General features: G+C 43.7%; 1 protein-coding gene across 1 annotated transcript in view; it reads left to right on the forward strand.

Moving 5' to 3' along the window:
* The window catches only part of LOC308314547 (voltage-dependent calcium channel subunit alpha-2/delta-1), a gene marked incomplete at both ends in the record, with an annotated part of 119641 nt that overhangs the window by 74062 nt on the left and 33221 nt on the right, over window positions 1-12358 (forward strand). The window contains 5 exons of the mRNA XM_080762177.1: window positions 1056-1115; window positions 6741-6797; window positions 7413-7484; window positions 8166-8227; window positions 9770-9846. Of these exons, the coding sequence (XP_080618303.1) occupies window positions 1056-1115; window positions 6741-6797; window positions 7413-7484; window positions 8166-8227; window positions 9770-9846 (328 nt within the window). The remainder of the gene's footprint in view (window positions 1-1055; window positions 1116-6740; window positions 6798-7412; window positions 7485-8165; window positions 8228-9769; window positions 9847-12358) is intronic.

The raw sequence follows: 12358 nt of genomic DNA on the forward strand, positions 1-12358 counted from the left end.
AAGCAAGCATGGCTCTGAGAGGCCGCAGAGTGGCCATGTGCTGCCCAGGCATGAGCAGCGTGTTTGGGGGTCATTGTGCTCCGAGGGGGCCTCTCCGGATCAGAGAGGCTGGTTCCCCCCCCAGAGACACATGTTCACATATCATCTCCTCCAGACACGGTGCCTCACATTCAAATCAACAAAGACACTCGCTCATGGATCCAATCTCTACGCCACTTAACCCTGAGCAATGCAACACATACGCTGTCGTGTGTGTAGGACGTGCATATGTATTAGCTTAAATGTATGTATGTGTAGATGTATTGTTATTTCACTGTGCCGTATGTGATGGGTCCGCACTGTGGTACATGTACATTTAGTACTGTACTTTTTGAGGTTTGAGGTTTTGAGGTGTTTTTTTTACTTATTATTTCAGATTTTCAATACTTTTACTTCTACTCCACTACAGCTCAGAGGCAAATATTGTACTTTTACTCCATTACAATTATTTGAAAACTTTTGTTACTAGTTACCACTTCAGCCCTATATTCTATTTGAAAAAAGCCGATCTAAAAGGTGTGAGCTTGTAGATCTGCTATTTTCAAAAAATAAATGAATGTAGCCTATACATTTAGAAAACTGGGTAAGGAGTACTTTTACTTTTGTTACTTTGAGTACATTCTGATGCCAATACATACGTACATTTTTAATAATGGACTTTTTTACTTGTAATATTTTCACATTACTTATGGTATTGATAGTTTTACTTAAGTACTTCTTCCATCACTGTGGGTGGGTGTGTGCTTTAGTGCATTTGCTGTGCACGCGCACACGTGTTTAAATGCATGTTTAATTGTGTGATAAAGCATGGCCATTTGTGTGGCATGCACTGCCAAAGAAACATTTCAAAGTGGCTCAGCTGGAGAGTTAACGTGTTTTGACAGTGGCGGTTGGTGGTCTCATGTGACTGTGACCATACTGAAACACTTCCTCACAAAGCCCTCACTGTACTGCTAAGCCATCACACTCAACTTGTCTCCGTAACTGTGCATCTTCTCCCATCATCGCACCACTAGAAAAGGACCCAAAATAGGAACCTCAGGGTCAAAGATAAGTACGCCGTCACCTTCCACGAGGTGAGACTGTAACGCGTAGACTTAGAGTCGTGCAGAAGCAGTGATTACTGTAGCTAGAGTTAGTCATTGTAGAAAATGACTTTGTTTTTGCCATTATTGTGTGTTGAGCTATATAATTCTCCTTAGTCATTGGCATAATTAGCAGTAGTGAAAGTATATAGGACTACATTTGGAAGAGTCAAGGCTGTATTGTGACACGCATTCTCCTAAGTTTGTTGTGTTTGTGTGTGTGTGTGTGTGTGTGCGTGCGTGCGTGCGGGCGTGCGTGTGTTTGTGTGTGTATACAAGACAAGGGTGGAACCTAGAGGGAGTGAGTGATGCTGATGATAACTCAATGCTTCCTGTCTGACTTGGTTCTGTCCCTCGCTCTATCTGGCTATGTCCACCCCGTCTGTCCGGACCCCCCCCCCCCCCCTTCTCTCTCACTCTCTCTGGGAAATTAAAGCCTGTGGGAGACAGGCTTCACCTGAAACGTGGGAGAGACAGGCTTAATTCAGCTGAAACACATCTCTGCCTTTACGGCAGAGTTAATGTTCTGCCGTTCTGCCTCCTCGTACGAATTCATCTAGGCGCCGCGTTGTCAAACAAATCTCGCGTCGTTTTCATATCTTCTGTCTTCTATTAGAATACTGAGCAGAGAGTGGGAGCAGAGGGTGTGCTTGGCAAGTGGTGCTATGAACCACATTCATCACGCGATCACACGCACGTGAATACACGTACGCACGCACACACACACACACACACACACACACACACACACACACACACACTTTATGAGTTATTTCCATAATGCTCTCACTATCCCAGGGAAATAGTTTTTTGTATATATTCTCAATTTTTTCATCAAGCCCTGGGCGATGTGCGCGAGGTTTCTCATACAGGCATGGGCTGTCAATCACTTTCTTGATTGGCCCAGTCAGATGTGGGAGGAGTGTGTGGATGCTGTGGCTGACCTCAGTCCTTTGAACATTTCTTGCTCCTCCTCAGCTGTCTCTGTGTTTGATTATGTTTGTACAGAAAGTATATTTCAAATTCCTCACACACCCAGCATGCACCCCTTCTGGAGTTTGGAGTTTTATTTCAATATCTCACCCCCGTGCCACCTTGCTACGCACGCACGCAATGATAGAAGAGATCACATCCATACCGGGGACACTACATTGGCCACATGCAATGATCGCTCATGTCCGGCCAGTCCATCAAAAACCCGGGTGAGCGAGTGTCCAGTTTTCCCACTGGGTTTCCTTTTGAACCCAAGGATGTATACGGGCTCTGATTCCTGTCATCATTATTCAGCATGCTCAAAAGATGGGAAATGCGCACGCACGCACACACACACACACACACACACACACACACACACACACACACACACACACACACACACATACACACACACACACACACACACACACTCTTTCCCCGTCTCATTTGATCTTTTCCTCGATGTTTTCATTCATTCCTCGTTCTCGTGTCTCTTATCCCCTCCTCTGTTGTGTGTGTTTGATGTGTCCAGTGCAGTGTACCTCTCTTCATCTTTGATTCTGTCTTTTCTCCTTTTTTCTTTTTTATGTCATCGTCTTCATCATCTTCCTTTGGTGCTCTGCTTTTTTCTCTCTCTCTTTCGCTGCATGGCCCGCATTGAACGTAAGCTGAACTCCACTCACTCATCCTACTCATTAGTTCTTCTGTAGGATGCTTTGTTCGTTCGGTGTGATTATTCATGCACTTACGTTAGATACCTCTGTCTTGCATGCATTTACCTCATAGAGATTTATACAGTATATATAAACTAGAGTGCAGACAGACAGCCCCGCCCCCACTATTCATTTCAATGGATGTTGCTCAGTGGCGATTGAAGGACCCGGAATAACGCTCTACTTGTTTTGTTTTTTTTATTTGACCACCAACATTTGGTTCGACACGGCCTTTACTGCATGTCTTCCCCCATCTCTCTCCCGTTTCCTGTCAGCCTACTGTCTGTCCCTTAAAAAAAACAATAAAAGGTGTAAGCCGCAAAAAAATATATAAAAAAAAAAAAAAAAACCCACTGCGGGGTGTACTCGCAAAAGAACGCCCGCCTGCAGTTTGAGCTTTGGCCAGTATAGAGTTTGGCGGCTTCACCGTTGGCCAGACAATCTGGGGCTTCATTCCCCTCCTACCTCCATCCTAAAACCTGAGTTATGCCTTCTACAAGCTCACAGCAAGCTTGGAGAAGCTCACCAGCTCAACCAGCGTGCAACTTAGTTTAAAACAGACACGTTCTACTTCTACATGTATGCTGTCAAATGGAGGCACGAGTCTTTCCCGTGAGATGAAATTAGAATTGGCTAGAACCAGATGGCTTACACTCTCTCTCTCACTCCCCTCCTTAGCAGCTCAACATATTCCGTCAGAGGTTTGTTGCTTGTGTACAAATGGAAGCAATAAATGTAAATGTGTGCTGCAGGACACATTAGTATCACGGTGTCATCCCGAGCTTTTTGTAATGGGAGTTTGTGAACTTTGCCTGTGAGGTCTGGTGAATAAAATGCTTAGCTCTATCCCCGAGGCCGGACTGGTATCACGTTCCATATACTGCTGTTTTATAGAGAAGCGCTATATTACTGCTACCATTTTATATCACCATAAACCCACTGAGACATATTGGGTTTTTAAGAGGGGGACATTAACAGGGTCGCGTGTCAGTTTGTATCAAATTTGATTCAGCTGGGGGCCATTATCATGGATCTGTTGTCAAAGGACCGCCATGTTGTACCTGCTAATCTCCTATATGTCCTCGAGTCGATCAGGTTCAAGTCAAGTTTACGAAAGTGTCTCTCATTGGCCCCAAGTTGGAACACGACAGGACTTTTTATGGCTCAAATAAGAGAAGTCCACTGCAAGTTAATTTAATGGAATTGTGCTAAGGAGGACATGGGGCAGTATTTCACTCAGTCCATGGCCCATCGCCCTGGTTAGGAGCCAACAATGAATAACAACAATTAAATGGTCTAGTGCGTTTTATAACTTTTTACTGTAACAACTCAGCAGGCTTCAGATGGGCCGATACAAAGGCGCTTTATGACTTCATAACATTAGCCTGTGGCTAAATGGATAAAAATGTACATAATCCAACCCGCGGTGGATTAAAATAATACTGGGCTGGTTTGTTCACACTGAAATCCCAAATGCACTTAAATTATTATTTAAAAAAATTCACAGTTTTGTTTATTCAAGATTTCAGGGTATACAGTAAATCAAATAATATATGACAATGTATGTGACACACCCATACGGAACATACCAAAGAGATAACATGTACATATAAATGGCGTGACCACTATATGCAAAATATTGTGGTAGCATAAAAGAAAAATAAATTGTATAGTCCTATGCTAACAGGGACACTGATAGTTACAAACCTCATAACCTGACAAGACAAACGTACGACAAGACAAGACAAGGATGCCTTGGCTTGAATACAGCAACACAATAAATGTAATGAAAAACAAAACGATAACAAACATTTGAACAACAGCACAACATCACAGATGCAAATAAATATAGTACTACATGAAAAAGGTGCAGTCACTATGTAGTGTGTCCTCAAGAACCACCCTAAATGTCTAGCTATTGAGGCCAATCGAACCAGTTCCAGAAAGTCCTGAACCTTAAAGGTTCCATTTGTAGTACTAAAGTTCTCAACGGGCCCAAAAATTAAGGCCCGGCCCTACCCTACCCTAACTGGTCGGCCCGAGTCTCGGCCTGACCCTAAGAATTACCATAATGTTAGGCCCGAAGCCCGATAAAGCCTGAAAAAAGAAAAGAAAAAAGAAACGCCACTAAATGGCCAGCGAAGCGGCGCGCGCTGTGGATCAGTGTGTGTCTGTGACTCTCTGTGAGAGTGAGAACGGAGTTCAATGAACTTATCCGAAATAAAGGATTTATGTAACTCACATTAGACTGTTAATGTTCCATTTCCATCATTCTAATGGATTCCATTTCCAGTGGTGGTGAGTAGTCTAAACATGAGCTCCAGCTCAAACGAGGCGCGCCGCATGCAGATGGAAGGCGGTTATAATACTAAGCTTTTTGGAAATCAAATAGCCTGTAGTAGACTGCAGTGGACTGTAACATTGCGTGGTCAACTCATCACACACTTAAGTGTAGCGTTTACAGATATCATTTATATGAATCGGTTGGTGACGGTGATTAATGATTAGGTTATTCATCGCAGCCAGCTGGGTTTAATGAGATAGCTCAGTGCAACATGACGAAAACCTGACGCTTCAGCTATCGTGTGGTAATCCGATTGATCTTATAAAACATTTAAGCATATGGCAAGTTAACTGGTTAGAATCTCATTTGGTGTGCACTGCAGACCAGAGGTTGTTTATACCTCTGTTGTTTATACCTCTCTGCCGTGCTGCCTGCGTGCAGTAATGCCAGCCAGTGCGCTGCCACCCGCCTCCACTCGTCCTCCTGTCACTTCTTCATAGGCTAATAAATACATGTATTGTAGGCTATAGCCTACACATTACACAAATAACAGCTATTTTTATTTTAATAACATTCTTAGAAGAAAGGGGGGAAAAAAGAAAAAATCACGGATAATCACTGAGCCTGAGGCTCGGCCCGGCCCGACTAATTAGCATAATTTTTGGGCCTGGCCCGGCCCGGCCCGAAAATGTCCGGTCGGTACCGGTCGGGCCAGGTCGGGTTCGGGCTCGGGGTTTGTACGCTCTCAGGGGGTCCTTGAAAACTTTAAAGATGGAGTGCCGTGATGTTTTTTGAGTAGTGCAACCACTCCCTTACGAATCTATGTGTGTGGGTGGGTGGGTGGGTGGGTGAGTGGCTGGCTGGCTGGGTGGCTGGGTGCGTCTGAGCACGAAAACAGCATTGTTGTTTTTTACCACCTGTGCGCAACCTAACACACACACACACACACAAACACACATTAGTATATTATGGTGATTTCAGGTGTGCCAGTACAGTACAGTACAGTACAGTAGAGGGACCCCCACACAGTAACTCTGTCATTTCTCAACGCTCGCCGGAATCGGGCCGGCACCCTGGGTGAGTTCCTGTGGGTCTGGAACACCCCTTGGTGTGGTTGTTATGTGCAATGACGTCTTCCCTTTGTATTCCTTCCTGGAGGCTGAAACCTTGACAGTCAAACCTGCCAATGAAATCAGTGATATAGAGACATCACAATATAATGACATTCCCTAACCCTTCCCCCCTTTTCATACAATAACAGCTGTGTGTGCGGCTTCAGTTCAGGTGGATCACCACCACCCACCAGGCAAACCAGGCATGGTGGGCGTGTCATGCCGTGTCCACATAAAATTTTCATTTTAACAAATACTGTACACTTTTTTGAAAAAAAATATTCTTCCTTATATAATAATAGTACCTGATGATAATGTTTTAGGGTGGAAAAATCACAGCACTCAATCTTTAAAGTTTGAGAACCACTGGTGTGTAGAGTACGTCACATTTAGGAAAAACAAGTAGCACAAAAGTGACATATAGTTTGTAGTGTAGTTGAAAATGTGTCATTGTGTGCCTGTCCACAGTGCTGCAGTGTCCAGTCATGTCTCATATATTATATGACCATTTCCTCAGAACCCTAAATTCCAGGAGCCTGTAACCCTGGACTTCCTGGATGCTGAGCTAGAGAATGACATCAAAGTGGAGGTACAGCATGAATGCACGCACGCACGCGCGCACACACACACACACACACACACACACACACACACACACACACACACACACCCCCTAAGCATAACTTTAACTGCATACCTATCCTTAACCCATAACTCTAAATCCTTGACCTCACCCTAAAATAACCCCTTGAAAAGGTAGGGCCAGTGAAATGACGTTGCTTTACAGGATTTCAGCTAGCGTTCATCTATCTGTCCTCGCAAGTATACTGTACAAGCGTGGTGCGTGCACGCACAGTCGCACGCACGCACACACGCACGCAAGCACATACTCTCTCTCACACACACGCACACACACACACACACACACACACACACACACACACACACACACACACACACAGTCACAGACCCATGTGGCAGATGTCTCCGCTCCTCATAAAACTATCATGATCAGTCTCCTGGTGTGATTTACGCACTGTCTGTAATAGTTTTAAGACTATAAGAGTAGAACGAGAATGAAATGCTCTCTCTCCCTCTCTCTATCTTTCTCTCTCTCTCTCTCCCTCCCTCTCCCTCTCTCTCTCTCTCTCTCTCCCTCCCTCTCCCTCTCTCTCTCCCTATCTCTCCCTCTCTCTCTATGTAGATCAGGAGAACCATGATAGATGGGGAGATAGGTGAGCAGACCATTGAGACGCTGGTGAAGACGCAGGATGAGGTAAGAGCGTATAAATACAGTGGTAACTAACTGATGTAGCCCACAAAGTACCAACCACTTTTATTTTGTTATGGTCCTTTTTATGGCATTAGCCTTTAGAAGTCCCGCCATCAGGCAAACATTCTGCATTAGTCATGCTGTGGCTGCACCACGACGGCATGGGCTTTGTGACTCTCAACTGTTTATAAAAAGTAAGATTATTATCGAAAATACAAAACTTGTGTTTGTCCAACAACTGGTTGCCAGATCTTCCCCATTGTATCTTCAGATATAAACAGCTACAATTTGAAAATGTAAAAAAAAAGAATTGAGGTACGGTGCAGCCCCGGGCGTGGTTGGCACAGCAACACAGCATGTTGGCAGTGTGTTGTTACATTCAGTCAAGACCACCTACAGTCTCTGGTCTGCAAGTCCCCTTGGAGTGATACCAGTCTAAGTTAACGGTCTCTTGATTAGTATACATGAACGAATATATAATAATAGTTTAATTAAATGATATCATGAGCCCTGATGAAGAAGTAATATATTAATTAAAAACAATCATTGAATCGAAACAAGACCGCAGGGACTTTTCTTTGGTGTTGTCCCTTTTGGAATGAGCGTTTGACTGTACTCTGTTGCGGTTTTTTACATTTATGTTCAATAAAGTATTCAATCAATCTCTCTGTATCCCAACGACAGAGGTATATAGACAGAGGTGTGAGAACCTACACTTGGGCACCGGTCAATGGGACAGACTACAGGTAAGGAGACTAAATCGATTGCCAGCTATAGAACTTTCCCGTATTATCGCATTTACAGTATATCGTTTGTAAAGTTCTTAGATATACAGTATATATATTTTTTTGTGCAGATAAAGAGTTGTGTGTTTGGTGGAGGACACGTTTAGGCCAACAGGGGTCAGTCTCTAGTTTCTATCACACTGTGCTGTGGAATGACTTCAGCGTCTCCCTGGCCAGTGGCAGTACTGGTGGAAAAAGTACTCACATGTTTTACTTAAGTAAAAGTTGAAATACCGCAATGTAAAAGTCCGGTATTCAAAATGTAGTAGGCTATTGGTGTCAAAATGTACCAAAAGTACTCATTATGCAGAATGTCCCATTTCACAAGTTCAAAATGTATAAAGATCTTTAGAAAATAACAAGCTCACAATGTGTCGCTTGTGCTTGTGATTGTGAGCTTGTAGATCGGCTATTTTCAAAAGGCCAAAATATAGGACTGAAGTGGGTAATGTATGTTTTGTAATTAAATCAAAATCTACAAACTAGTAACTAAAGTTTTCAAATAAATGTAGTGGAGTAAAAGTACAATATTTGCCTCTGAGATGTAATGGAGTAGAAGTAAAAGTACTGGCTACTTAAAGGTGTAGTGAAATGAAAGATACGTTTTTCGCACTTTTAGACCATATCCGTGGTCATCCTATATGGGCATACCAACAATGGATGCCAAAAAATGGGACATTTTTCATTTGTGTGTATTTTTATATCAAACGTCCATAAAATTTAAATTGAATTACTAACGAAAATGTACTGTGTGATGACGTGTAGAGGTACACATCAATAAAAGCCAATACAAATGAAGCTCACCCATTTTATTCCCATTGCGGCATCGTCCTACAAACACAGCTGGTCTTGATTACAGAACTACTCAGTTTTTAATCTCATTCAAGATGACATCCAGACTTTGCACGTCTTAATCATCACGCTAAAATATGTATTGTGTATAAAATGTTAATAATCCCATGGCTTTGCTACACGTCTCTCTGTCACTTTGTTTACAAATGACACTGCATGAGACAGACTTTTACGTCCCATAGCTCTGATTGGTTTAGAAACTAAGATTCTGCCGTTTGAGGCTGAAACTTCAAAATAAAATGCCCAAATTAACCATTTCACCACATCTTTAAGTAAATGTACTTAGTTACTTTCCACCACTGCTGGGTATGAGAGCATTTTCTGTGTCTTCAGTGAACACGTAATGCAATTTGAATTGTCTTATGATGAGTCTTTCAAGTTTTAAAAATATTTATTTCTCCCAAATATGGGTGTATCCACAGTTTATATAATTTTTGGACAGAATTAATTAAATTCTATTGGATTACCCAATTTCTTGATTAGACCTTAAAATGATGCAGGGATAGAATTAAAGATTATTGCTATAAAATGTAGTTTTCACTTTGGGGGACGCTTCCAAACATCCTTCATTCCCATGAGTTTAACTCACTAAAACACAGAGTCACTAAAAATTGTGACTGTTGTTTTGTTTTGCTTTTCTCTTCTTGCCAGTCTAGCCCTTGTTCTGCCTAAATACAGCGAACACTTCATTCAAGCTAAACTGGGGGATGACATGAAGCAAGCTTTGTGTGAGTACAGAGTTTATGAGTTACCATCAGTCCAGTATCAGTATCAGTATGATAGAAAACATGGCAAGCATCCATGTTTTATTATTTTGTCATGGTACATGGTGCATTACAACTATTCCTATATCCCAGTGGTTTTCAACCAGTGGTCCGGGGACCACCAGTGGTCCTTGAGGGTGTTCCAGGTGGTCCCCAACTAAATGATAGAGAGTTTGTAACCAAATGGACCCTTATAGATCTTTAACTCTTGAGAGCATAAAATGAAACCAAACTACTCAACTTGGTTTAATGTTATGCTCTCAAGAGTTACATTATTGTTAAACATCTGCATTACTCAATTTACAAGAAGTATACACAATTAAACAATGTAGAAGAATTGTTATTTCGATCAACGACCACAAAATATTCTTTAGTTTTGGGGTTGAGAGGCTAAATCTCATCAAATGCTGGTCCGTGGGTCAAATGCTGGTCCGTGGATCAAATGCTGGTCCGTGGGTCAAATGCAGAATAAATAATGCGCCTTGAAATGAAAACGGTTGAAAACCACTGCTCTATCTCATAGTAGAATTGCACTAGGTGACGCACTTCCAAGGATATGACCTAAGACTACAGGTCATAAGTATCCTTGGAAGTGCTACAGTTGTTTTGACGCATTGGCGTCGTGCGTCTAAAGTAGCCGATCTAGCGGAGCTCACAACAAAGTCCTCGGTGAGGCCTCTTCATTTCAGTGGATCTCTCCTTTGTAGTCCACAGCACTGGTCAGTTGCCAGTCCCCCCCTCACACACACACACACACACACACACACACACACACACACACACACGCGCACACACACTGTACACATACTTCCCCTCTGCCACTACACCAGGCAGGCCTTTTGATCTTGCCTGTTCCTTGGTCTCTCTCATCTCTAGTTCTCTTCTCTCTTCTTTTGGCACGGCCCTTCTTGGCTGGAAATAAGACAAAGTCTCCTTTACCCACCCGCCACTACCAGCCGCCCCTTCGTCGCCGCCACCACACACACACACACACACACACACACACACACACACACACACGCACACACGCACACACACGCACACACGCACACACTCTCTCACACACACACACACACACACACACACACACGCGCGCACACACACACGCACACACATCTCCTCCTTGGTAGTCCATCGTTGTCGAAGATGACTCAGCTTCCTTGTGCTGTGGGTTTGGTAGTGGTTGCTGGTAACGATGCCACCTTATTAAGCCCGATTCTGGCACCACATATCATGCCACAGAGTAGACATGTGAGGCTTGGATCAGGGGGCTGAGGTGGGTACTGGAACAGCACGGAGGTGTCTTTGCTGGCGCCGTGCCACCCTTTGCTGCATGTGTTTCTCCTCAAGATGTGTGACCCCTTCCTAGCATAAGGAACGCCAGAGTGGACGATTTGCTGCGGCTGACTCCAGATCATTGGGTTTGATGTTATGTACACCTCTTCAGCGTCTGTTTCAACTGGTCTTCATATCGGACCACCAGGCTTCCTGTTGGCTGACAATATCTGTCCATAAAACACCTGACGAGGCAAGCGGCAGCCGGGCGTCCGGTTGACGTGGCCCACCTCCCGGAGTTGCCTCTGTGCATGCTAACGTTGCCTCGATGCTGATGGAATCAGTGCGTTGGAGAATGTCAGTGTGTGGGACACGGTCCTGCATCTGATGTTAAGTGCATCAAGGCACCTGATGTGACGTCGATAGACGGTCCACGCTTCTGACCCATATAGCAGTGTAGACACGCACACTGCCCTGTAGACTGCAACTTCCCTTAGTGTTCTTAGACACACACACACACACACCACCTTCTCCTACGTTACCCTCCCCATCTTTGTAGGACCCCACCCTTTCCTCTATGATTCCATGGACCAACTCTGACCACTTCCCTCTCTCGCACTTCAACTATTCTGTCCCGAGCCCAGAGATGGGTATAGCTTATTAGTATACAACTCCCTGGATGTGTTCTCTCTCTCTCTCTCTCTCTCTCTCTCTCTCTCTCTCATTTCATTCACACTGTATTGTTACTTCTGACTTGATCTTGATGTGTATCATTATTCTCCTCTCTGTCTGTGTTTGGAATCTCACAGCGTCTTCTTGGGGCAAGTACTCTCTTCTCTATTTCTCCTGTGTTGGTTCTTCTCTGGTCTAGTCTGTCTTTATGTTTGTTTGCATGGATACTGGATGGATGGATGGATCATGGATGGATGGACAGTCAGATGACTTTAGTTATTTCAAATCACCTGTAAGAGCGATAATCACATAGATAATCACAGCATCATCACCCAGGGCTTGAACTCACCACCTTTAGAAGAGCTCAAGGGCAGGTAACCAACTTACGTGACTGTACGGACATTTCAAAATAAGTTCCATGTTGTCTGCACATGCATTGATTTAAAGTCATGATTACGCCTGTATACGCCGAGGTTCAAGCAGGGGACCTTCTGACTCACATATTGTTGCTGTCGGGAGGAAACCACCT

This window comes from Protomyctophum bolini, assembly GCF_963924005.1.
Source record: "Protomyctophum bolini genome assembly, chromosome: 4".
Lineage (NCBI taxonomy): Eukaryota > Metazoa > Chordata > Actinopteri > Myctophiformes > Myctophidae > Protomyctophum > Protomyctophum bolini.